Here is a 26,469-nt window from a genome sequence, read left to right as displayed (position 1 = left end):
GCATTTTAAACTGAAAAAAAATTAGATCTTTGTCAAGATTATTGTTGATGAAGGTTTATCAACAAGTTTGATAATATTACTGCCAAAAAAGATAGGATTTGCACTATGTCTATGGGAAAGGAAGATGTGATTTTTTTTTGAAAATGAAATATCAACTCCATTGAAATTTAGCATTCATCATACAAAAGGACATAAAGCTCACTAGGAATATCATTCCTATAAATGCTACGATCAGAGAAAAACCGGGAGTGCCTAGCAACAAAGTGAGCAACTTGGTTTGTTGATCGATCGTCTAATGAAACGAACACTTACATTATTTAAAACTGATAATAAACTTTTACAATCATTAACAATCAAACCAAAAGCAGAAATCATGTGTTGATTACTAAAAATTGCTTGGATCGTGACCATGCTATCAATCTCAATTTCAACTTAATTCCATTCCTTGTCTTTTAGCCAGCTAAGTGCCTCTTTGATACCAAGAGCTTCCACCACCTCCGCTGGATAAGTACCCCCATGATATTTAGCTTTTAAATTAACAAGGCGACCCATAGAATCACGAGCCACGATACCAAAGTCGTATGCATTTTCTTTCTCAAACAAAGCTCCATCAAGATTTAACTTGACTGTATTTGAATCGGGTTTGGTCCAACGCTCAATGTTATTATCATTTTGTAAGAGAGACAATGATAATACACTAGATTTATCTTGAGCAGAACACCAATAGTCAAGTGTAGTCCATGCTGAATTTAGAACTATAATTGGAGAAGAGGATTTCTTTTCCCAAACAAGTTTATTTCGTGACTTCCAAAGTGCCCAGCAGATCATGATAGCACGGCATGATATATCATCACCGTACTTCTCAAACGTAGACTCAAGCCAATGACCGATAGTTGATGAAGCATCAAACTGAATGGTGAATCCACATTACTCCCAGCAGCTGAGTGCAAAAGAACAATTTAAAAATGCATGAGAAGCAGTCTCGGCTGCATTGTGACAGACGGGACACAAAGAAGAAATATCAATATTTCTTGAAGCCAATTCGAGACATGTGGGGAGAGTATTGGTGACAGCACGCCACATAAAATTCTTAACTTTCGGCGGAATTTTGAGATGCCAAAACTTGTGCCAAAAACCAGTATTTGGGTGCCTCTGCTGCCCATGTTTACTGATCTGCAACATATCATATGCACTGCTAACAGAAAAGAGACCAGACTTCTCACCCTTCCAAGACCAACAATCTTCATCTGGTATAGAGGTCAAAGGAATTCCAAGGATCATGTGTGCATCTCGGGGATTAAACATGTCATTAACAAGAGAGTGATCCCAAGAAGTATCATGAATATCCAAGAGAGAACTCACCATATGATTTTCAAGACCCATGGTGGCAGAGGAGACATACGGATTTATAGGATCGGGAAGCCAAGGATGCTTCAAAATATTAGTTGTAATCCCATTATCAATACTTCTTTGACAACCTAGCTTTATCAAGTTTTAAGCACTCCATATGCTACGCCAAATGAAGCTGGGATTGTTGCCAAGATCTGCAGTAAGGAAATCGGATTGAGGGTAGTATTTGGCTTTCAACACACGGCTGGCAAGAGATGTAAGAGAGACCAGTAACCGCCACCCTTGTTTGGCCAACATTGCGAGATTGAAGTTGTGTAAGTGACGAAATCCCATACCACCCAAATGTTTATGAGTAGCCATGCGATCCCATGACATCTAAATGATATCTTGACCTTTATGTTAGGCTATTTTAGCCTAAGTTTCGGGTCACATTTTATAGTTGTTTTTTCTTCTTTATTATTATTTTTGGAATAGAATTACGCTTGTTTTCTTTGATTTCAGGTTTCTACACTTGGGATGTATAAATTAGACAAATTTCAGAAAACAGTGATCTATAAAATAGAGAAAATTTTGAAAGAAAATAAAGCTGAAACTTTAAGCCTGAATTCGACTATGTTCTGATCCGATTTTGAACAAAGTCAAAACATAAAAGTTTTAGATCTCTTTTTTATCTTTTCAACGCATCTTGAATCAGCTCATTTGGAGTTTGGATGAGAAAGTTATGCCCATTTTACTAAAAGCAATCGAAGCAGAAAATTCCATCTCGCCGCGGCGAGATTTCCATGGCCGCGGCTAGAAAGTCTGGGCAGAAACGTGGTTTTTTGATGCACTTTTGGCCGCGGCAAGCGTCTGTACGGTCAGGGGTATTTTTGTCCGACGAACCTTAAAAATTAGTTATAAATAGAAAACTGCAATTGGAAGTCAAGGGAAGCGATTTGGAACCCTAAAACACAGCAGAGAGTGGCAGGAAGAGCAGAGTGAATCAAAGTGAAGATCCAGAATTCATCCACCAACAGTTTCTTTCTCTATTCACCACTTAACTAAGCTTAATTCATTATCTTTAACTATTTTCATTTTCAACATACCTTATTATGCCATAAATTTTTAAGCAAGTTTGGGGGGGATGAAATGTTGTAAGTGGGGGAATAATTTTGGCAGTAAGAGATTGAAAAAAAATAATAGTTGTTATGTGTTGTGCCTCTATTGAAAAAAGAGAAAGAAGAAGAAAAAAAAAAGGAAAAAAGAGAAAAATGAAATGTGACAATTTCTTCTTGAGAATCAATTGTGAACAATGAGGTAGGCACATAGGAAAAAATATGCAATCTCTTACTATCTTCTTTGGGATACATGGAGAAAGAAAAAAATGGATAAGTGTGGGTGCTTGTTTGGTATAATTGTGCTTATAGTATAATGTAGCCTAAATAACTTCTCATCTACCCGTTTTACCTAAGCCATGCTATTATAACCGAAAAAGACCTTTTGATTCCGAGCAAGAATTGTCAACATTAGTGGAGAAAGGTATGTCTCTCAAGCTTATTAAACATGGGTTAGCGGAATGTCAGAGAGTGTAGAATGACTGTGATATGATTTCCAAAAGAGGTGTTTTGTGTCCATATGAATTGCTTACTTCTGAATTGTGCATCCAAGTTAATTCTTAGAGTTATTGAGTTGAAATTCTGGTTATTGATTTGCTTGAAGTTGTGCAGGTGGTAGTGGTAGTTAAATCATTGGAAGGTTTAGTTATCTATTGCATTGTTTTTTTTTTTCTTTAGTTTAGTTGAGTTTTAGCTTTACTCGGGGGCGAGTAAAGATTTAGTTTGGGGGAATTTGTTAGGCTATTTTAGCCTAAGTTTTGGGTCACATTTTTTAGTTATTTTTTCTTCTTTATTATTATTTTTGGAATAGAATTACGCTTGTTTTCTTTGATTTCAGGTTTCTATACTTGGGATGTATAAATTGGACAAATTTCGGAAAACAGTGATCTATAAAATAGAGAAAATTTTGAAAGAAAATAAAGCTAAAACTTTAAGCCTGAATTCGACTATGTTCTGATCAGATTTTGAACAAATTCAAAACATAAAAGTTTTAGATCTCTTTTTTATCTTTCCAACGCATCTTGAATCAGCTCATTTGGAGTTCGTATGAGAAAGTTATGCCCATTTTACTAAAAGCGATCGAAGCAGAAAAATTCCATCTTGCAGTGGCGAGATTTCCATGGCTGCGGCTAGAAAGTCTGGGCAGAAACGTGGTTTTTTGATGTACTTTTGGCCGCGGTGAGACCACTTTTGGCCGCGGCAAGCGTCCGTACAGTCAGGGGTATTTTTTTCCGACGAACCCTAAAAATTAGTTATAAATAGAAAACTGCGATTGGAAGTTAAGGGAAGCGATTTGGAACCCTAAAACACAGCAGAGAGTGGCAGGAAGAGCAGAGTGAATCAAAGTGAAGATCCAGAATTCATCCACCAACAGTTTCTTTCTCTATTCCTCTTTAATTTCTTTATGTTGAATATTGCTATAGGAATGGTTATGGATTTATTTCTGAACTAAATTTCCCATTTAGGGAGGATGATGAATGTTGTTTAATGTTTTTGCCTAGTTAATGTTTAATTGCCATTCCTCCATTCTTGATTGTGAAATTATCTTAATTTGTTCTTAATTTCATGTTTAAGATTGATCACCTTGTGCATGTTTTATGATCTCAATTCGAAATCTGAAAAGTGAGAATTGAGAATGCTAAAATTTGGGTAATCGATGTTCTATGTGAAACGAGAGTATTCACATGACTTATGTGACAAGTAGATTATTGCTTAATGCTGATTTCATGTTAGTTTAATTAAGATATTAATTAGAGAACATGTGATTTAGAACCTAGAAGATCTGAAAAGAGCTAGGTTAATTTATAATCTGTCATTCACTTCAAGAAAAGGATAGCAATTAGGCATTAACGATTAGGTAAACATACAACAGGATTCTCCTCCCTATTATCTCATCTTGTTCAACTTTCACTTGTGTTATTTAAGTTTTCTGAATTACTTTCATTCTGTTTCAATCATAAAAACTTTTGATTTGCCAAATAGAATTATAAGTATAATTTAGTAGTAATTAATCCAATTCCATGTGGTTCGACCTCACTTGTGTGAGTATACTACTTGATTGTGTGCACTTGCGTAGTATTTAATAATTTTTGCAACACTTTCGCACTAGATGTTTTCCACCAGAAATTAGCCATAATCTTCTCAATCTCTTGGCAAGTTTCCAAGGGAATAAGAAAGACGCTCATAGCATAAGTAGGTAGAGATTGAATGACAGATTTAAGAAGAACTTCCTTTCCAGCACAGGATAGAAATTTGCCATTCCAACTGTTAAGACGATTGATTATCTTATTTTTGAGAAAACCAAGAATAACAGTTTTCTTTCTACCAATAATGTTTGGTAATCCCAAATAAAGAGAGCCATCAGTAGCTTCTGTCATGCCAAGAACATTGCATATTTGGTTTCAGACATTTGCTTCATTGTTGGAGCTGAAGTAAATAGAGGACTTTGATACATTCACTTTCTGACCAGATGCTAATTCAAAAGAATGAAGCATTTGCTTGATGTTGACAGCCGTATTAGGATTTGCTTGACAAAAGAGGTAACTATCATCAGCAAACAACATGTGTGTTATGGAAGGGGCTCCTTTAGCAACACGACACCCTTGAATGACATGGTCAGCTTCAAACTTTTTGATCAAGGAAGAAAAGCCTTCAGCACAAATAATGAACAAATAAGTTGATAAAGGATCACCTTGGCGGATTCCACGGGAAGGAGTTATCGGCCCCAACATATGGCCATCATGAAAAATAGAATATCGAACAGAAGTAACACATTTCATAATAAGATTGATCCATTTTCCAGCAAAGCCCATACGGTGCATGACCACATACAAGTAGTCCCATTCAACTCGATCATAAGCTTTGCTCATATCTAGTTTCATAGCCATGAAGCCTTTCTTGCCCTTAGTTTTCCGCTTGAGATAATGCATAATCTCAAAGGCAATCATTATGTTATCCGAGATAAGCCTGCCTGGTATAAACGAACTTTGAGTGGGAGAGATAACAAGATCAATTAAACCTCTCATTCTATTGGCAAGAACTTTAGAAAGAACCTTGTAGGATACGTTGCAAAGAGTAATAGGTCGCAAATCACCCATAGTGGAGAAATTCTTCTTCTTTGGTATCAACACTAGATGAGTGTCATTGAGTCCAGTCGGCATGTACTTATTATTGAAAAAATCAGTGACAAGTTGAATAATGTCAGAACCAACCGTATCCCAATGTTTTTGATAGAAATTGGGGTTCATACCATCAGGTCCGGGAGCTTTGTCGAGATGCATTTGGAAGAGGGCTTGCTTGATTTCTTCGGCTGTAATTGGACAGAGTAGGTTGTCATTTTGTTCAACTGTAACCGAGCGACGGATACCATTGACTACAGAGCCGCAAATAGCACGATCAGTAGCATAAAGAGCTGAGAAATAATCAACAATAACCTGATCTAACCCAGAATTCCAGCCTCCATCATTATCTTGGAGCTGCACAATTTTATTATTTCGTTTTCGAGAGCTTGCGGTGGCATGAAAGTATTTGCCATTCTCGTCCCCTCCGTTTAACCAAAACTGTTTGGACCGTTGCTTCCAATAGATTTCTTGCTGAGCTAAAATCTCAAAATAGTTACATTGTTCACTCAAAAAATCATCAGTTTAACCCGGATTGTCACTTATTTTTAGTCTTGCTAATCTTTTTTTACTAGTTGACAGCCTCTTTTTAAAATGCCCAGTAAGGTTATAACCCCAATCAATCAAGGTTGCAAGGCAGAGTTTTGTTTTATCAGCAAGAGAAAGGTGGACATTAGTCTCCCAATAATTTCGGACTATTTGACCACATAAAGGCTCACGAGACCAAGCATTTTCATAGAAAAAAACAGTGACCAATTTACCCATAACAGCAGGGGCAGTTTCAAGAATAATGGGTGTATGATCGGAGGACGAAAAATCAAAATTTGACAAACTAGCCTCATTAAAAATAGATAGTCAAGATTGAGTAGCAAAAGCTTTGTCTAACCTTATTTCAATGTGATTTTGAGTCCCTTTGCCACGTTCCCATGTATATTTGTGCCCACATAATTGAAGCTCACACAGCCGGCAGTCTTGAAGCACCACGTTGAAGCCATTAATTAGAGATTCAGGATAGAGCCGACCCCCTTTCTTATCTTCGTGAGAAGTGATGTTGTTGAAGTCACCAATGATACACCATGGCAACTTCGAGTCATCGGCCAGGTCACGCAGAAGCGCCCAAGTTGTATGGCGTAGAGTGCGATTCGGTTCGCCATAAAATCCAGTAAGGTGCCATCGATCATATCCAGGAATATGGACTTCCAAATCAATATGGTGGGCCGAGTACTTGAGTAAATGAGCATCAGAAGATGTCTTCCATAAAAAAGCTAGTCCTCCTTTTCTACCTTGGGCTGGCACAGTAAAACAATTTTCAAAGCCCAACCGAACTTTAAGCCTATCCACAATATCATTGTTGCATAAAGTTTCACAAAAGAATATAAAATTGGGCTTCTTTTGACTGCATATATCAACTAGGAATTGAATGGCCCGTGGGTTCCCAAGCCCGCGGCAATTCCAACTAATAGTATTTTATTGATTGGTGGGCCTGGACACCAGGACCCACCTATTCCCCGTTTTTTGGAAGCCCAATAACATCAATACTATGAAAATTATTTGGCTCAGAGATATTATCTAAATCATCTTCCACTAATATAGGCGCCTCTTTATTAGAGAGAATATCAACTCTTTTCCTCTTCAAATCATAAAGACATACATCATCTTCAGACATAAATGTGAACTCATTCTCATGAATAGTCAATGTTGGCTCATCAATATTTTTCAATTTTGATTGGCTCGTGTGCCTAAAATCAAGGAGAGATTGTTGGAAAATTACTTTTGTTATAGGTGTGTGATTGCTTTGTCTGGTGGGACTCACGATTTTCGCCTGGGATTGAGGCATGGCATTGAAGGCAGAAGATTGTGGCAAATTAAGGCTACCGGCAGAAGGAGGATCAGGTTTTCCGGTGCGAAGCCAAGGGGATGCTGTGAGGAAACTCTAACGTTTTGAAGGAGCATGCATATCATTATTGTACGGTTTCGTGATCGCCTCTGGGGGTGTGTCAAACAGCTTGCTGCAGAATCTTTCTGAATGTCCCATGCTGCAGAATCTTTCTGAATGTCCCATGCTGCAGAATCTTTCCGAATGTCCCATGATGCCGCAGATGAAACAGAAGGTGGGAACTCTCTCATATTTGAAGTTGGCATAGAACACTTCTCCATTCTTCTTCTTGAACTTCATTCGTCTCTTTAGTGTTTTTTCAACATTCAATTGAACACGAACACGTAAATATTCACGCCAAATACCTTGAAAATTGTTAGGATCTGATTCGAGAAACATTCCAATGTAGTTACTTGCTTGACGAACAACCCTTTCTGTTTTGAATCCAATTTGTAGATCATGGACTTTCACCCATATATCAAGTTTATTTAAAGAAATAGTTCTCGGGTTTTCTCTTTGTTTGAGTCGTTCAATGATAAGTTGCTTGCGATCATAAGTCCACGGACTGCCCGTAATAACACGCTGAATATCAATTTCATGGTAAAACTGAAATAAAAACCGGTTTTGTTCGAGAATCTTAACATACATGCCTTTCCCCGATTTCCATAGATCCGCTATCATGTTTTGGAATATCTGAAAATCAGAAACTTTCCCAGTTAATAATCGGCCAACGAGACACCAACGGTCATCAAATTCAATCTCTTTAATGTCCTCCTCCTCGTAAGCCACTTCATTTTCTTCTTCTTCTTCTAGACAAATGTCTTTCCACTGCTGCTCCAAACCAGTTGATGATCGGACGCCATAATGAAAAGAAGTAATGAAACAGTGAACAAAAGAACACGACTCTATATAATAGAGACTAATCCCATGAAACAGTGAACAAACGAACACAACTCTATATAATAGAGACTAATCCCATGTCAGAGGACATGACAGTTCATATAGTTTATTGCTACAAAGATTAACATCGACGAAGGTATATTCCATCTACGTTATGCTAATATTTGATTTTCTAATGAGCTTTAAGCTGAAACATTAACTTCCTCACATTTTATATAATTTTTAAGTAATGTCATATTATGTGGATCAAAAATTTAGTGTTTTAAGTTTACATATTTTGGTTGTAAAAGTAAACAGATCCAATATTTTTTGGAGGAAAATATAAATTCCCAAATTTATGTAAAGTGGGTATATATGAGAAAACCCCTTCAATTTTAGAGCATTCAGAAAGAAAAAAACATGGAGGGGATCCAACAATACTCCTAATAATGACTGTTAGGATTCTATCAATGGTTATTTCTTTACACTGAGCTAAAAGCACAAGTCTCGTTTATTCATGTATAAGATGGACACGACAATGAAATGGCAAAACCTTTAAAGATCAACAGTACCACCTCCATAGCCATAGCCTAAATATTGAGAAATAACTTATGTTTCAGTTTTATAGACCGCATTCATGTCAATAATCTGTGGGGCATTTCTTATTTTGATATCTTTGCAGTCAATTCTCTCACAAGCTTAGCAGCAACCATTGCAGTCATCCCATCAACAGTGTCTCGTTGTGGATTGAATTCCACCACATCTGCTCCAACAACATCGCCTTTGAGGTTGTGGAGAATATTGAGAATGTCACGAAAAGAAAGGCCACCAGGCTCAATGTGAGACACTCCAGGAGCAAAAGCAGGATCAAGAGAATCTACATCTATTGATATGTACACACCCTTCACACCTTCCCCAAGTTTCTGTCAAAGAAACATTTGTTAAGAGTTGTAATCTAGTATACTTTCATTTAAGTATTAAGAGAGAGAAATACCAGATTTTCGAGAAAGTGACGATCTCTTGAGAAGGTTCGCATTTCATATTGCTCAACACCAAATTTTTTGCCTTGTTCACGCCCTTCGGACGTTATTGATCTAATTCCCACCTGAAGAATCAGAAATGAACCTGCCTTGAGAATAATAAAAACTAGGGCACTCCTTTCCCAATATATCAAATGTCATTGTCATTTTCTTTCATTACATAGTTGTAAATATTAAGTGTAACTAATTGCTTCACAATCCCACTACTAATCAAACTTTGCAGTTTCAATCATTCAAACAATATTATCTAGCTCTCCAGCAATATGCATGGCAGAACTACCATCTCTGCAGGTGATTAAACTTAATGGATTGCTTTATAAAAATGAATACTATAGCTTATGCTTATGTTAGCTTTTACTGGAAACGGAAGAGGGAAAGACATAATCAGTTATATCAGTCACTTTATATCTTGAACAATACTAAACAATATAGCTTAACTAATGATAATGCAAACATGTGGAACATTTGAAATATCAAATTTGACCTGCAAAAGACGCCGGGCATAACCACCCTCCATGATTCGGGCAAAAGATGATGCATGTGAATATTTGTTCCCTTCGAAAGCATGATAGATATCTGGATGTGCGTCAAAATGAAGAATATCCACAGGTCCCCCAAGCTTCTCAGAGACAGCTCTTACAACAGGAAATGAAATTGAGTGGTCACCACCTAACACTAATGGACGCAATGGAGCCTGTATAAGATATAGACATGATTTCAAGATTCATCATTTATCTACCAAACCAAAAGCCAACCTTTCCATCATACTAGTTTATCTTCAATTAACAAAATTTGAGCAAAGAAACATAATCATTATAATCCTCCATTGGCAAATCGTTCATTACAAAGTAAAGACATGTTGATTCTTCTTATTTGGTTACACCAACCTTACCTCTTCCATTACAAGCTTGACAGACTCACTAACGACACTCATCAACCTGTCGTCGCTCACACCGCAATCACGAATTTCTTGGACAGGAACATCACCCACATCAGTTAGTACCCTCGGGTCTTTCAATTCTTTCCCTGAATTGCCACAATATAGAACATCAAAATCTCAACCCCCAAAAAGAAGGGGACACTAAAATAAACCAGATTCATTTTGATCAATACTCCAATGGGGGTATCAGAAATGTTAAGAAAATTCCCAAAAAGAAAATCAATTTTAGCTATGCTGTTAAAAGGGGTTTTCAGTTATTACCTTCTTCAGTAGCTGAGTTTGTGCTACCACACCAGATGGCCTCTCTAATGCGAGGAGGAGCAAAAGCAGGCCCTTGTAAAAAGGACGAGTTATGTCCAATTGGAACTCCAAGAAGAGAGGCCGATGCTACAGAACCACCTAAAGCACGCACTAATTCTCCCTAATAATCAAAATTTGATACATAAATTCACTCACTCTGCCTGCTTATTTTAACAAACCCATCTCAAAATTTTCATTACCAAACATAAAAGTTTATACAAATATTACCTTGAGCTTTGCCCTCTCGCGAATGAGAGTTAGAGAAGCATCGATAACGCGATTCTGACCCTTTTCCAACAAATCAGAAGGAACACTTGTGGCGTTCCGTTTCTGCAAGTAATGAACTCCTCTCCTCCATATCTTTGACACCACCATCTCTTCCTTACTTCCCAAAAACCAAATATAAAACAGTAGAAAGCAAAAAAATAGTCTTTGAGCTAAACACGTATCGTATGATCGATCATTCGAATTTTCCGAACCCGATAAAGAAAAACACTATACTCTGAAATGGGTTTTGGTAACGAAGCGTCTCTATTAGTGAACAATGGTTTTGTTTTGGTTTGGTTGGTAAAATGCCATGCATAGGCAGAACTTGTCTTCTTCCTAATCTTTTGTTGTCACTGTACAAAAAAGAGTTATGTACGTTTTCCGTAAAGCTTTATAAACCATAGGAAGAGTCTGGTTTGGACAACGGGGCACCTCTTCCATTGAACCAAGTGACGAAAATATCCACATATAAGGCTTTGAAATGCTACATTTAGAGGGTAATTTTGTCTTTTCAGGCTTACATTTTGGAGTGGCGATAGTGAAAGTTTGATGAGAGATAAGATAGATGACGTTATCGTTTATTCGTTGCTGACAATTAGATTAGACGAACTAACGTGTCCCGAAAAAATGGCGACTGAGTGATATCACGTGTCTGTCTGACGTGTACATACTGTTATAATGCGCTGCGGTGCGTCCCGCACTTCTAGGCAGCGAGATTTGAATAGCGGCCCAGCCCAGCCCAGCCCATTTGAAAGCCCTTCATTATGGGCTTTGTTCTGTTCTGCTTTGTGTAATGGGCTTTGTATGTTACTTGCTTTAATTTGATAGGAAATTAGACTCTATACCCTTTTTATATTGTCCTCTTTTATTTTTACCCTCTTTTTTAAAGTCTATTATTTTTACCTCCTTTTTTAAATATTGTACCAATTTTACCCCTGTCACTTCAAGATATTCTCCATGTGACTCTCTTATGTCAGGGTATTTTAGGTACAATACATATAAAAATAGGTATGTTTCAAATAAATATAAAATTAGAGACAAATTTAATTAATTGATTAATAAAATGGGTATTTTTCAACTTACCCCTTAATTTGAAGGGAGTTAGCATTAGCATAATAATAGCATTAGTAATATTTGAGGGGAAATTACACTCTATACCCTTTTTATATTGTCCACTTTTATTTTTACCTCTTTTTTAAAATCTATCATTTTTACCTCTTTTTTTAAATATTATACCAATTTTGCCCCTGTCACTTCAAGATACTTTCCATGTGACTCTCTTATGTCAAGGTATTTTGGGTACAATATATATAAAAAGAAGTATGTTTCAAATAAATATAAAATTAGAGGTAAATTTAATTAAATGATTAATAAAAAAGGCATTTTTCAACTTATCTCAATATTTTAATACGTAAAATAACGTGTAGTGCACTTCCAATTATGAAAAATACCAACTTAAAGTACTTTTTCTTGCTGAATCAACTAAAAGTACTTATGAAATATATCATGGCTTTCAGTTTCACTTTCACAACTCTAAGTTGGTTAAACAAATAAATGTGGTTAATAATGTCTTGTTCGTTGGAATAATTGTGAAACCCATTAATTTCATATCTAACTTTCAAAGGTGCTCGACAATTCATTGCATAAAAAATAACCTAAACTTGACACAAACATAAAGAGCAAATGACCCTTTTGTCATATATCTCACACACACCCAAAAAGGTTGATCTCTTTTATAGAGACCATGTTCTTTTTAATAATTTAAGATAGCATGGAGGAACAGGTGAACGACATTGTGATCATTAATGTGTTGCCATAAAATGAAATTTATTGGAAAAATAATTCAATAATAGATTTAAGGGCTATTTACAAAAATATATGAAAAAAATAAAAATTTTGATATATATGTCATGTAAATTTGATTATGATATTTTTTTATAAAAAAAATTAAGAATATGAGATAAATCATTATAGATAAAAAAAAAATATCATAAAAAATTTAAAAACTCATATAAATTTTACTTTTATATAATTAAAACTAATTGTTTGATAGAAAAGTTAATTTCTTGATGAAATTATCATAGATTAGAATAAAAAAATTTATATATAAAAATTTTATTTTTATATAATCAAAACAAATTTTTGATCAAAAACAAAAAATATGATTAGTTTATTGATGAAAAACTGGATTTTGGAATATGATACATTTGATTTTTTTCCGTTTATGCTTTACACAAATAGAAATAAACTTTAAAATATTAAATATGAGATTTAAAAAGACATTTACAATAATATGACAAATCTAAGCTTATAAAAAAAATTAAAATAAATAAAATAAAATACCATAAAAATATAAAAGGCCCGTTAAAAATCAAATAGAGGTGACACTTCAATTTTATTTTATTTTAATAACAATATTATGATGTATTTGTAACAATTAGGAGTGGATATCCAATTTAATTTAATTGGAGTTATTGGATGTTAACCCTAAAATTTAATTAAATTAAAATGATTCAATCTAATTATATTTATATATATTAAAAATTATAACTTATATTTATTTATATAATAAAAATTATTAAAAAATAAAAATCATATATATATATTAATATTGAAAATGACTTTGTTTTTAAAATTTTGATTCTCAATTAAAAAATAAAAATAGTTTTATAAAATATATTTTTAAAAAATATTTTCACTTTTTTAATTTTAAAGATACAAAATTGATTAAAAATATGTTATTAAACACTATCTAAATTAGTTATTAGATTGGATAGGATTTTAAAGTTTAATTGAATTGGATATGAAGATAATTTTTCTAAATAGATTGAATGTGAGAGAAAATTTTTAGATTGGATCTCAGTGAGAACTATGAAGTATGAAAAAATCATGTTAGTCAAATATGAGGGAAGAAAAACTACTTTAAAATTTACTTTACCTATTTCTTATTTTTCGAAAGGGTATTTTTTTCTAAATAATAATAATAATTTTAGGAAAATTCTACAATGCACACTCTTAAAATGGATATATTGATGCATCTTTATCTGTTTTAGCATCCGAAATAATTTTTTAGTTAAATTTTTTCTCATGATCATGTATATTATAGTTATTTAAGACATCCTATAAAATTTTAAGAAATTTGAAAAAGTTTAACATGCCGAAAATTATGTTCAAACAGTGTGTTGTACGTCTGACTATTTTATTTTATACGCGTGTAAAATAGACTGTTTGAACATTATTTTCTATATTGTAAATTATTCTGAATTTTTTAAAATTTTGTAGGACATCTTAAATATTTATAACGTATATGAATATGAAAAAAAATTAGACTAAATTTTTTTTCTAGAAACAAGTTAAAGGTGCACCAGCACATCTCTTTTAAAGCTGCATTGTAAAATCCCTATAAAACAAAACAAAATAGTAACATTATTCAAATAAATAATAATGGAAGAAACAAAATTATTGGCGGTGTCGGGATCGTACCCGATCTGACCCGACTATTCATTCCTTTTTCTACTTTTTTTCCAAATCGAAAACTCGCCCACCTACCTACCTTAACAGTCAAGCTCAAGCCCACCGTCGTTACCCTCTCGGCTATACTCAACATTCTCCATCTCCAACCCTTTATAACTTCGCTCTTCTCGCCTCAGCACCTCTCACAAACTGTTTTCAAGGTTCAGTTTGGTTCTTTCCTCTCTGTAACTATAACGATAACTATAACTATATATATCTATATTCTATACATTTATTTATGTACATTGCTTGATGATTCCTCCATGTGGAGTTCTATGATGATAAGATTCCTTACTTTCTTGCTGAATTTGTATTCCAGGTATTCTTTTCCACATATTCTCCCTTGGGGATTGAGTCAATTTAGACCGATTCCACTTTTTTCTGTTTGCGGAGTTAGGGTTTTATATTTTTTGTTTTCACTGATCGTGCCTTTAATTTTACTTGATTTTCCGTATCGTCTTGAATCCTGGTATACAACTGCTATTTCTTGTGCGCTATCTTCTTCAACGATAAAAGCTGAAATGTATATATGTACTTATTTATCCTTTTAGGGAGGGTTTTGATCTCGGATAATTAGTCTTTAAAATATGATTTTTTTTTTAACTATAAATTTATGCTTTTGTGGGAGTTTGGTAATGGCTTTTGTTATTATTATTATCTGCGATTTCGAACATAGTTTTTGGGTTTGCGTGAATGAGAGAGACGGTTATATGCCAATAATGTTTCTGGCAGAAGTTTTTCTTAAGTTCGTTTTCCAATATCCTCAAAATGTATTGTTTAAGAAAGAATGTTGTGTTACATCGTAAGGGATAACGTATTAGTAGCTCATTACCGAAAAAAAAACGTATTAGTAGCTGGATCAAGCCTAAGATTATGTTGAATTACCTCTATTGTTGTAATGAATTGTGTGCGGACAACTTTTGATTTTTTCTGCCGTGCTATTATTTCTTTAACTGATTTCTTTGTGTGTTTTAGATTGAACGGTATTATGCTAGCTGGGTATAGACAGTGGCAGATATGCGGATCATATAGGTAGGCAGCTCAAACCCCTTTCCTTATATTTGCTATGATTTGGGTGTTGTTAGGTGATCTAATTACTGCTATTCAAGTTATATTACAAATGTTTTCGTTTTGCAAATAAGAAAGGCAGAGAATTTAAAAGTTGTGTATTGACTGTATTCCCTTTGGATGAGCCATTATTAAAGTTGGGGTGAGGATCTGTTTCATTAGAACGACTGGAAATTTGTAACGTTGTTTCCATTGTTAACTTTAATACTTTATGACAGCAGGCTGCAGGCCTTATTATATTATAGCCAATAGATTAATTTGATATAAAATGAACATTTACATCATTTTTTTTTCAAAGTAACAGTTACATCATATTCTGAAATTTGAAAATGAACAGTTGCATCGCATTCCTAGATTATTGCATATTAAATATGAGCATCCTGTTCACGCGTAGAAGATGCCACTAATATTTCATTAGGTATTTCCAGCTCTTGTAGTTTTGGTTCTTTATCTAGAAGAGGTCTATTTAACCACCGCCAACTTGGTAGCAGCTATGCTACCCACTGGAGCAAAGGATTCCCAACTTCGTGAGAACAACAGCCAGAAGGTTCACCCACAACCAATGGAAGAGGCTATGAATCAGAACCCAGAAGCCGTTGAGGCCCTGATATCCAAGATTTTTACCAACATTTCCTCCCTTAAGTCAGCTTACATCCAACTTCAAGCAGCTCATACTCCCTACAACCCCGATAAAATTCAAACTGCTGATAAGCTTGTAATATCTGAACTGAAGAACTTGTCTGAACTAAAACACTTCTACAGAGAAAACAATCCCAAGCCAGTATGTGTTTCCCCACAGGATTCTCGCTTGGCTGCTGAGATCCAAGAACAACAGAGCCTGCTGAAGACCTACGAGGTTATGGTTAAGAAGTTCCAGTCTGAAATTCAGAATAAAGATTCTGAGATCCTTCAAATGCAACGGCAAATTGAGGAGGCAAACCAGAAGCGAATTAAGCTTGAAAAGAATCTTAAGCTCAGGGGATTGTTGTCAAAAGATTCTGAAGGTTCGGCAGATGAAAATGGTTTTTTCCATGTGGATCTAACTCCTGATCTTTTCTTGTCATATGTAGAAGCTACTTTTAAAGCTATTCATGATTTTTCTAAGCCATTGATCAACATGATGAAAGCTGCTGGTTGGGACCTTGATGCTGCAGCTAACTCAATCGAACCCAATGTTGTTTATGCGAAAAGGGCTCACAAGAAATATGCATTTGAATCCAATATTTGCCAACAAATGTTCAGTGGCTTTCAGCAGGAAAGCTTTGCCATGAAAGTTGATGATCTTACTCTTACAAAGGAGAGCTTCTTCAACCAATTTCTTGCATTAAGGGAGATGGATCCACTTGACATGCTTGGTCAAAGTCCAGATTCGGTGTTTGGGAAATTTTGCCGAAGCAAATACCTAGTAGTGGTTCATCAGAAGATGGAGGCTTCTTTTTTCGGAAACATGGATCAAAGGAATTACGTCATGGGAGGCGGGCATCCAAGGACTCCTTTCTACCAGGCATTTCTAAAACTGGCCAAGGCAGTCTGGCTTTTGCATAGGTTGGCTTATTCTTTTGATCCCAGTGTTAAGGTCTTCCAAGTGAAGAGAGGAAGTGAATTCTCCGAGGTTTATATGGAGAGTGTAGTGAAGAATTTGATGATAGTAGATGAAAATGACCCAAAACCTAAGGTAGGACTTATGGTTATGCCTGGTTTCTGGATTGGGGGGACTGTGATTCAGAGTCGAGTTTATCTCTCGGGCATGAAGGTTGCTGAATAACTTCCCAACCTTGCAGTATGAAATTCAAACGTGTACTTGGTGTGTTTACTAGTGTCTTGTTTCTTTTACTGTAACATCTCGTAGCTGCTGGTTGTGTAATCTGTAACTTTTAGTCCTGTTCTTTTTGTGAGATGGAACGATATATTTATGTATCTGCTTAATTCTATTTTATATTTTGATTAATTTGCTTTCCCGTTTGAAAGCTACACATTACATATACAGTACCACTTACTCTACTTTCAGCCAATGCGAACCTTTAAAGCCCGAAAAGAAAGCTGAGTTATACAGATCTTTACTAAAGGTGGACTTTGATTAGACTGGTTGGCTAGTTTTGCTAAAATACTACTTTATCTTCTCATGATCTATGGCGGTATCGAAAGACTTTTGAAATCTTGGTCCATAGAATTTGATAACCGCAATTGTAAGAATCATGCAATCTAAGCAATGTTTAAATTATTGTTCAAGGTGATCATGTCATCTAGTTAATTTATATAACACGTGCTCCTTCCCCCATGAAGGTCTACGAATGTTGGTATGCAGCTCAACACAATTAAATAGTACCCCCCAACCCAGCTAAGCATTTTCTTTTGAGTCAAGATTCCAATATCACTCCAAAAACAAAGCAAAGCAACTATATACTACTATATAGTTTTGGTCCATCCGTGTCTATCTTTTCTGATATGATCCAAATCTTACACAACAAATAAAATAATTCTCTTCATTCTATAGTCAACCGTTCGGATTATTTTAACTTATGCACGTACAATGCACGATAAGCTCTCTCTATTCACTATTCTATTTATACAGTTCTCTCATTACAACAAAGTATCTCACATACACAATTTATGTTAAGTTAAAAAAACCACTACCAAGAGGCAAGAACAAATTCATGGTGAAGCTTACAAGACTTTTCTTGTCCTTGATTTCAAGCTTCCTCATCCTCTTCTACACTTCAACCACAGCACAGACAACCATCCCTAGGCGTTCCCGGACTCGGGCCTACATCGAAGTATCATGTCAGATCACAGAGTACCAGGACCTATGCATCCGAAGCCTGACTGCATACATCCACAGCTCTAACACGACGATATTAAGCCCTCGACAACTAGTCCACTACGCGTTGTTGGCGAGCCAGCACAGGGCGCAACACACAACAACCTTCCTTCTCCAAGTGTCCAAGCCACTCGTCAAGGCCAAGAAGGAGAGAGAATACCAAGCCGTTAAAGACTGCTTGGAACAGATAGACATGTGTGTGGATCAACTCAGCATGTCCATCAAGGAGCTCCGCCAATTGGGGCGTGAAGAAACCACGAGAGAGAACGTGGATTGGCACATAGGGAATGTGGAGACTTGGGTTGGCTCTGCTTTGACTGATGCAACCACTTGTCTTGATGAGTTTCCTGCGGGTGTGAGAATGAGTAAGATGAAGGCTACGGTTAAGGCAAAGGTGTTGAATGTGGCTCAGGTCACTGAAAACGCTCTGGCCTTGTTTCACCACTTTGTTGTAAGGCATCGAGCCCCTGGCCCTCCTCAGAAACCATAGTACTTCCTTCCTAATTTGCTTTTGATGAACTAGTATAATATATGCATGTACTCTATGTATGTATAGTCTTAACTAGCTCTGGATTAATCAGCTGAGTTCTTAATTATATGGATCAAATACTACTTATGCTTCTTTAATTATTTATTTAATTAATTTTGTGTTGATTTTAATTGTTAATGTATTATCTAATTGATTATTCATTTGAGCTTAGTCGGAAAAACTTGTGTTATTACATTAAATTTATGTCTGTGAAATCATCTTCTGTAGGAGATTCTATGCTATTTAATTTAACTATTAAGGGGTTGTTCACATGGTTGGTGATATGTAGATTTTAATTTTGAATTAAGATCACTTTTAGAGGAGAAAATAATCATTATTATCTTTTGATCAACAATATATATTTTTACACTATTAGTGATGAAGTAAAGGTGCTAAATTTCAGTATTCGTATAACATCTAGCCTTTATTTTTTAATTGAATATAACAGCCAGATATAAAGATGATAGAACTGAGGAATGATAGAAAAAGAATCTTTTTCTAATTCATTCACATATGTTTTGATCTGGAACTAAACAAGTTTTTGCAAATCTTATATATAAATATGGATAATTATTGATACTTTCAATCCATCTCATTTATCTTCAAATTCTTTCTGTTTTGTTTTTTTCACAACCAAAATGTTTGACAATGGAACTCCACTACTAGTATTGCCACTATCATAAACTGGCTCCACATCTTTGATGGTGACCTCCCACTTAATAACCTCAAGTTATTGTGAGAGTTAGCAGTAAAAGTAATCAAGTTCTAGATGTCCAAAGTCGTGTGTTTATCTTCTACTACAGAGATATATTGGTTGAATATTCAAGGACCTATAATGGCTATATATATCATGGGTTTCCTCCTAACTTTTAAAAATTATTTACATTATAACAATAATGTAATGTAAAGCTGATCACATGATGTCTACATTATTTTAGTGAGTACTACTACATTGGGTGTTCATCAAACAGTCCATGCGACATAAATTATTTAAAATTTTACACCATTGGCCGCATTCCTATAGCATCAAATAGTTAGACTGTTCACAAACACGTAAAACAGTTAAATTAAAAATACATTATAAAGCTTCTAATCAGACATGAGATTCATTAACTACAACCAAAGAATCGGAGAAAATTGTCACCCTAGTCCAATTCATGTTCTTTGCCCACAGCAAGGGAATTCGAATGGCCTCCAACTTTGCCTCAAGAGTTGAACCTGTTACCTGTTGATGTTGTCTTAGTTTGGACTTCCCATACTGAACTAGATTCGTTCACTCATCTTTGAAAGATGCATCAACCGCTAACTGAAGGGAACATATTTAGTTATGAATTTAATTTGTTTATGATCTAGTGAAATTTAATAGAATAAATAGTATTTATCAAAAAAAACAAAGAAAAAGTTCCTATGCAAATATCCCCTATACTTGCATTAACTCAATTATTGAAGCAATTGATACATTAATCTAGCTCAATTTAAGAGTTTAGACAAAAAATTAAATGTGTAAATAATAATATAATGATGAATTATAAGAATACATATTTCAACCACTCGAGCTAATAGATGGATGTGTGTCTTAGAGGTCCTGAGTTCGAGTCCCATGTAATATAAACGCTTAAATTAAAAAAAAAAAAGAATACATATTTTAAGTAATTTGATTTTTAAACTTTTAAACTGTAACACGTAAGTAAATTATTTTAAAATATAGGCATAATGTAACTAGAGGAATGGGCAAAATGTAACTGAATGAGAATATTTACAACAATTTACAGGATTGGCAATAAAGAAAAGTTCAAAAAATAAAACTCTAAATCATAAATTAAAGGTAAGAATCCTATTTATTTTATTTATTATAATATTTGATTATTAAACTAGTTAGTGAATGGTGAAAACTGTTTACACCACCTTTTTGTGATGTGGTTTGGAAAATTACTGCTTGTACAGTGCCATCTAATAAATTATAAATCATTAAATTTAATTTTTTATGAGAATCCTTTGGCTACAAAAGTCAGCAAGAAAGAGTTCTTAGGATTATTCATTAGGGCACTCACATAACTTTTTTCTCAATTTTTTAAAATACATCATTAATTATATTTTATCTATTTTACAACAAATTATTACATTACATCATTCATTAGTTTTTTTTTATTATTTTCTTTTATATTCTATATTTAATATATTTATTCATTTTAAATATATACATATACTTATACATAAAAAATAATTTAAAACTAAAAACTAATAAAACAAATTTAGAGCAAAGAATAGTGTAAGGTTACCTACGAATAGTAGAATAACATAAAACATTATAAGCTCTCAAGTTAAACAAATACAGGGGAAAGAAAAAAAAAATATTAAATTTTAGCACTTGTATATTTGTAATATCCAGTTTATTTTTATTATTATTATTATTATTATTATTATTATTATTATTATTATTATTATTATTGTTGTTGTTGTTGTTGTTGTTGTTGTTGTTGTGCGTGTGTGATTAGAAAAAAAATGATATATATATATATTAAATAGTGAGATAAATAAATAGTGAAGCATTAGATTAGTTAGTTAGTTTAAAATTTAAAATTTAAATTTAAATCAGCATAATTTTATCTGATTAGTTAGATATTTATTTTTAAATTTAAACCTATTATACGATATGTTATATACGTATATACTCTATAACCCTAGCAGCCAGATAGTATCGTATTCCCTTATTCTCACCATCTCTCAATTTCTTTTTTTTTTATTCTCTCTATTGAACCAAATCAATTGTTTTAATCTTAAGAGCTTCGGGGTTAGCAATCAACCGATCATCGTTCCGTGTCTTCAAAATCTTCAGGTAAAATTCGTACTTGTTTTTATTTTCGTTTTCAGAGAAATAGGCTTTCATAAAACTATCATATCTCTCTCCCCATAGGTCCGTTTTCAGTGATCTAGGTACCGTTTTAAAGATAATTTAATGATCTATATTTTCTATGAAGAAACTCTTTCCTAATTCTGAATATTTCGATGTCAAAAAATTCATGTTTTACAGACTGTCGATTTACAGTTTTTTTTTAAATTTCTTTTCGATATTGCCTTAGTAAAAGTGTCATATCTCTCTCGATATCTATTATTTTCAAGCGATTCTTGTACTGTTAGAAAGATAATTCAATAATCCATATTTTCTTTGAAGAAACCTTTCCCTAGTTCGGAGTTCTTACCAGTCAAAAGTTAGGATCTTTACTCGGTTATGGTATTTCGTTTTAAGTTTCGTTTCAGAAAAAGTGTCTTCAGTAAAAATTCAATATCTCTCTCAATTTCGATCCATTTTAAAAGATCTTTATCTCGTTTTAAAGCTTAGGAAAATAGCTACATTTTTTATGAAGAAAGTATTGTCTAGATCAGGGTGTAACTATTTTTAAAACATTTATTTTTAGGCTGTATTCAGAAATCGGCGTGATCCAGGATTTTAAAGAAACTGTTTTGAGAAAACATGCATAACTCCTAGATTATAGCTCCGATTTTGATGATCTTTATACCGTTAGAAAGGTCTTTCAATTAACTAAAAACTTTGTGAACAGTAGGACTTCTAATTCAAACGTTTTATATGTCAAATTCTAGGTTAAACTTGCTGTACAGTAAGAGTAATAAATATATTGAGTTTATCGGTGGACTAAGGGTTTCACTAATTGTTATAGGGCCTAGAAGGTATCGTAAGAGTTAATTACAGCGGAGTTGAGGTAAGGAAAAATAATTATACTTTATACTTGCTTTTTATATGGTTTGAGTACCTAGTATGACTGCTTGAATAAATTGTATTGAAACTGTGGAATGTGATAGTTTCGGTGAAATATTAGTGTTTTGTCGATGGATTGTATATGGCTGTTTAATCATGTTCCAGGTACTTGGAAGTGGTTGGAAACCACACATGTATGGTGATGTGGTAAGTAAGGCAGTGTACGTAAGGGTGCACTGGTTATTGGTCTTGCGTTACGGTTAAGAACGTAAGACACTCCGCATTTGTATGGAAGCTGGTGTGTGATTGTGAGTGTGAGTATGTGGTATTTCAGTATTTGTGTGGCTGCCTCTATTTATACTTATGATTAGGTTGTTGTATGTTTGATGTATATGTTTGTGCTATGATGTGTGAATGCTGGTACATAGTATTTTGTTTTCCTTACTGGGCTTTGCAGCTCACCCCTTATTTACCCCCTATGTGCAGATAAGTAAGCCTGTAAGCTTTTGGTGACAAGTTGAGTCTGGGCAGCATGGGGTGTATCTCGTGTGATCATGTAACTGCGTGTGGTCTTGGCCATCTTCCGCTGAAAGTTTTTTTTTAATTTATTAAACTTATCGAGGATGTTGTCGTTTAAATTTTCTATTACTTTTCCCTAAGTGGTAATACTTTATTTTCAACTGGGTACCCATGTTTTGAAAAGTGTTTTTTTTTAAAATAAAGGCAACATTAGTATCTTAACGCCAGTTTATTTATGGCATCTTATTTTACGTAAGTAAGGGCGTTACAAATGGTACCAGAGCCACAGTTACATTGATCTTGAATTCACGCGACATACACACCATCGCTGCAAAGGATCAACTTGTCATCAAGTATGTATGCTTTATATATGTTATGTCTTATATGTTAAATTTGGTTTAGTCTTTATCTTTTAATTTTCCTTTAGTTAGCTAGAAGTTTAGGGTATGGTTAATCGAAACAATTAACTGATTCTTCGGAGTTAGAATTTTAGTATAACTCAAACAATTTTCTTATTAGTGTAATTTTTTTTTATGAGTGAAGATTATTTATTTATTTATTTATTTTACATGGTGAATTGTTGCTTGATGATTTACGTTTTTTTTTTTAAGTTTATATAATTTAGTGTATAGATATTTCCTTTTTGAGCGGGATACATCTTTGGTTATTTTATTTTTTTTTACCGCTACCATCTCCTTTCTTTTGAAGAACAAGTTAAGGGATTTGATGGAAAACGGTGAACCCAGAAGATCAATCCGGTTGAATGAAAGAGCGGCTGTAAGAGACCGAGCTAGAGGTCGGGGGCGAGGAGGTGCTCACGGTCGAGGTCGCGATCGAGGCAGGGGAAACCAGCATGTCCCTGCCGAGGCGGTGATCCAGGAGAATCAAAATGCCCCTGTAAATGGACAACAACCAGGTCAAGGTGGGGGCAACCACGAAGTCCCTGCTGGGGTAGTTGGTCAAGAACACCAAAACGCCCCTGTAGTGGTGCCACCACAACAAGAAGATTTGGCGCAAGAAGTTGCTCGTCTCAAGGAAGAAATTAGGAAGCGAGATGAAGAGGCTCACAACCGTCAGGAACAACCCAATCAAGGACAACATCAATTTTTGCCGGTGCAATACATGCCTGTGCCGGAGGGTCGATGGGAACCAATATATGAAAGGTTCCGCAAGCAACACCCACCAAATTTTGAAGGGGGCTCAGATCCAATGGAAGCTGAGGAATGGTTAAGAACAGTGGAAGGTATTGTTGAGTACATGCGGCTCGGTAACGGAGATAGTGTAGCTTGTGCTGCTAGTTTATTGAAAAAGGATGCCCGCATCTGGTGGGATGTTATTAAACAAACACGGGATGTGGCCGCAATGACCTGGGCTGACTTTGTACAAGTTTTTAACAAAAAATACTACAGTGAAGCAATACGCTCAGCTAGAGTTAATGAGTTCACAAACTTGAGGCAGGGTAAGTCTACGATTCTGCAGTATGCTCGCCAATTTGACGGATTAGCAAAGTTTGCCACGGATACGGTTCCTGCGAGTTTACGAGGATTCATCGTTTTCTTGAAGGGCTCGACTCCCGAATAAGTCGGGACATAGCGATGTCAGGAGTAAGGGCAACCACGTATGCTGAGGTACTAGAAAAAGCCCTAGAAGCTGAGTTGTGTGAAAGTCGTATACAGAAAGACAATACAGCAAGGTGGGAGGCCAGAAAGGCCAGTAATGGAGGTGGTGATAACAAAAGAAAACTGCCAAGTAACCAACACAACGAAGCCGACAAGAGAAACAAGATAGGGTCCAATAACTACAAAGGGAAGAAGCCATATGTGGAGTACCCGCTATGCCCAACATGTGGTCGTAAGCATCCGGGAGAATGTCGACTGAAAGGCAAGACTTGTTACAAGTGTGGGCAACCAGGCCACTATAAGAAGGACTCGTCCACAAAAAGGTGATCAACTCAAGGATGACAAACTTGTCCCGGCTCGAGTATTTGCACTAACCGCAGGGGAGGCTGAGACTAGTAACACTGTGGTTGCAGGTCAGATTTCTATCTCTGAAAAACTATGTACTGTTTTATTTGATTCTGGAGCTACGCACTCATTTATTGCTTTAAAGATGATAGATAAGTTAGAACTACCGTATGTAAACTTTAGTTATAAGTTCATGACGGAGTTGCCCTCGGGCGAGGTTATGATATCATCTAGAGGAGTGCGGGATGCGCCAATAAGGATTGCAGACAAGGAACTTAGTGGAGATCTGATAGAGCTGGAGATGAGGGATTACGATCTTATCTTGGGTATGGATTGGCTATCACGACATGGAGCAACAATAGGCTATAGAAAGAGGACGAGTGACTTTCACCCACGAATACGGGAGAGGCATTCATATTTGAAGGAATCAAAGTCAAGTCAAGCTTACCGCTAGTTACAGCCCTAAAGGCACAAAAGATGATACGTGCGGGATGTCAAGCATACTTGGCCAGCATAGTAGACAAGTCCAGAGAAACCACCCTCAAGCCAGAGAATGTCCACATAGTATGTAAATTCCAAGAAGTTTTTCCGGAAGACCTACCAGGGCTACCCCCAGATAGAGAGATAGAATTTGTGATTGAGTTAGCGCCAGGCACAGCACCAATCTCGAGGGCTCCATACCGCATGGCTCCCAATGAATTGAAGGAATTGAAGGCTCAACTACAAGATCTTTTAGACAAGGGATTCATTAGACCAAGTTACTCACCTTGGGGTGCGCCAGTGTTGTTCGTCAAGAAGAAGGACGGTAGTATGCGGATGTGTATAGACTATCGAGAGCTGAACAAAGTGACTATAAAGAACAAGTATCCCTTGCCTCGCATCGATGATTTGTTTGATCAGTTACAAGGGGCGATCGTCTTATCAAAGATCGACTTGAGATCTGGGTACCACCAATTGAAAGTCCGAGAGGAAGATATAGCAAAGACGGCATTTCGAACACGGTATGGGCATTATGAATTTCTAGTGATGTCATTTGGGTTAACCAATGCCCCAGCATCCTTCATGGATTTAATGAATAGAGTATTCAAGGAATATCTTGACAAGTTTGTGGTGGTATTCATTGATGACATACTCATTTATTCAAGGACAATGGAAGAGCATGAGGAGCACTTAAGGCTAACTCTAAGTAGACTCAAAGAGCACCAATTGTACGCCAAATTCAAAAAGTGTGAGTTCTGGTTGGAGAAAGTGGCGTTTCTAGGCCATATAGTGTCCAAAGATGGGGTAGAGGTGGACCCTGCGAAAATTGAAGCAGTGAAGAGCTGGCCAAAACCAAAAACCGCAAGTGAGGTTCGGAGTTTTCTCGGACTAGCTGGATATTATAGGAGATTCGTTGAAGGGTTCTCAAAAATAGCCACACCATTGACGAATTTGACTCGAAAGCAACAAAAATTTGCATGGACAGATAAATGTGAGGA

The 26,469-nt window shown here is 35.3% G+C and overlaps 3 protein-coding genes across 10 annotated transcripts; 2 read left to right on the top strand and 1 right to left on the bottom strand.

Moving 5' to 3' along the window:
• Window positions 1–8,758: 8,758 nt before the first annotated feature.
• LOC115706405 (arginase 1, mitochondrial) lies at window positions 8,759–11,302 on the bottom strand. The gene is made up of 6 exons (XM_030634046.2): window positions 10,827–11,302; window positions 10,560–10,719; window positions 10,251–10,384; window positions 9,843–10,052; window positions 9,313–9,423; window positions 8,759–9,241 (listed from the first exon to the last, which is right to left on the bottom strand). Exons 1-6 carry the CDS (start codon window positions 10,971–10,973, stop codon window positions 8,981–8,983), a joined length of 1,023 nt encoding a protein of 340 aa, XP_030489906.2. The 5' UTR covers window positions 10,974–11,302; the 3' UTR covers window positions 8,759–8,980.
• Window positions 11,303–14,292: 2,990 nt separating this feature from the next.
• Window positions 14,293–17,426, top strand: LOC115705609 (protein GRAVITROPIC IN THE LIGHT 1). Of its 8 annotated transcripts, none has more exons than XM_030632988.2 (3): window positions 14,293–14,539; window positions 15,354–15,410; window positions 15,875–17,426. In XM_030632988.2, exon 3 carries the CDS (start codon window positions 15,940–15,942, stop codon window positions 17,209–17,211), a length of 1,272 nt encoding a protein of 423 aa, XP_030488848.2. In that variant the 5' UTR covers window positions 14,293–14,539; window positions 15,354–15,410; window positions 15,875–15,939; the 3' UTR covers window positions 17,212–17,426. The 8 variants fall into 8 exon arrangements, with proteins under 8 accessions (XP_030488848.2, XP_030488853.2, XP_030488850.2 ...); XM_030632993.2 differs by having other exon boundaries at window positions 14,303–14,539; window positions 15,938–17,426; XM_030632990.2 differs by having other exon boundaries at window positions 14,307–14,539; window positions 15,865–17,426.
• A 153-nt stretch (window positions 17,427–17,579) lies between these two features.
• LOC115705610 (pectinesterase inhibitor 9) lies at window positions 17,580–18,954 on the top strand. Its single transcript, XM_030632995.2, has one exon. The coding sequence runs from the start codon at window positions 17,966–17,968 to the stop codon at window positions 18,752–18,754; it is 789 nt and encodes a 262-aa protein (XP_030488855.2). The 5' UTR covers window positions 17,580–17,965; the 3' UTR covers window positions 18,755–18,954.
• The last annotated feature ends 7,515 nt before the right edge of the window (window positions 18,955–26,469 follow it).

Source organism: Cannabis sativa, chromosome 1, assembly GCF_029168945.1.
Source record: "Cannabis sativa cultivar Pink pepper isolate KNU-18-1 chromosome 1, ASM2916894v1, whole genome shotgun sequence".
Lineage (NCBI taxonomy): Eukaryota > Viridiplantae > Streptophyta > Magnoliopsida > Rosales > Cannabaceae > Cannabis > Cannabis sativa.
The sequence above is the reverse complement of the archived record's forward strand: the minus strand, read 5'-3'. Positions and strand labels throughout refer to the sequence as shown.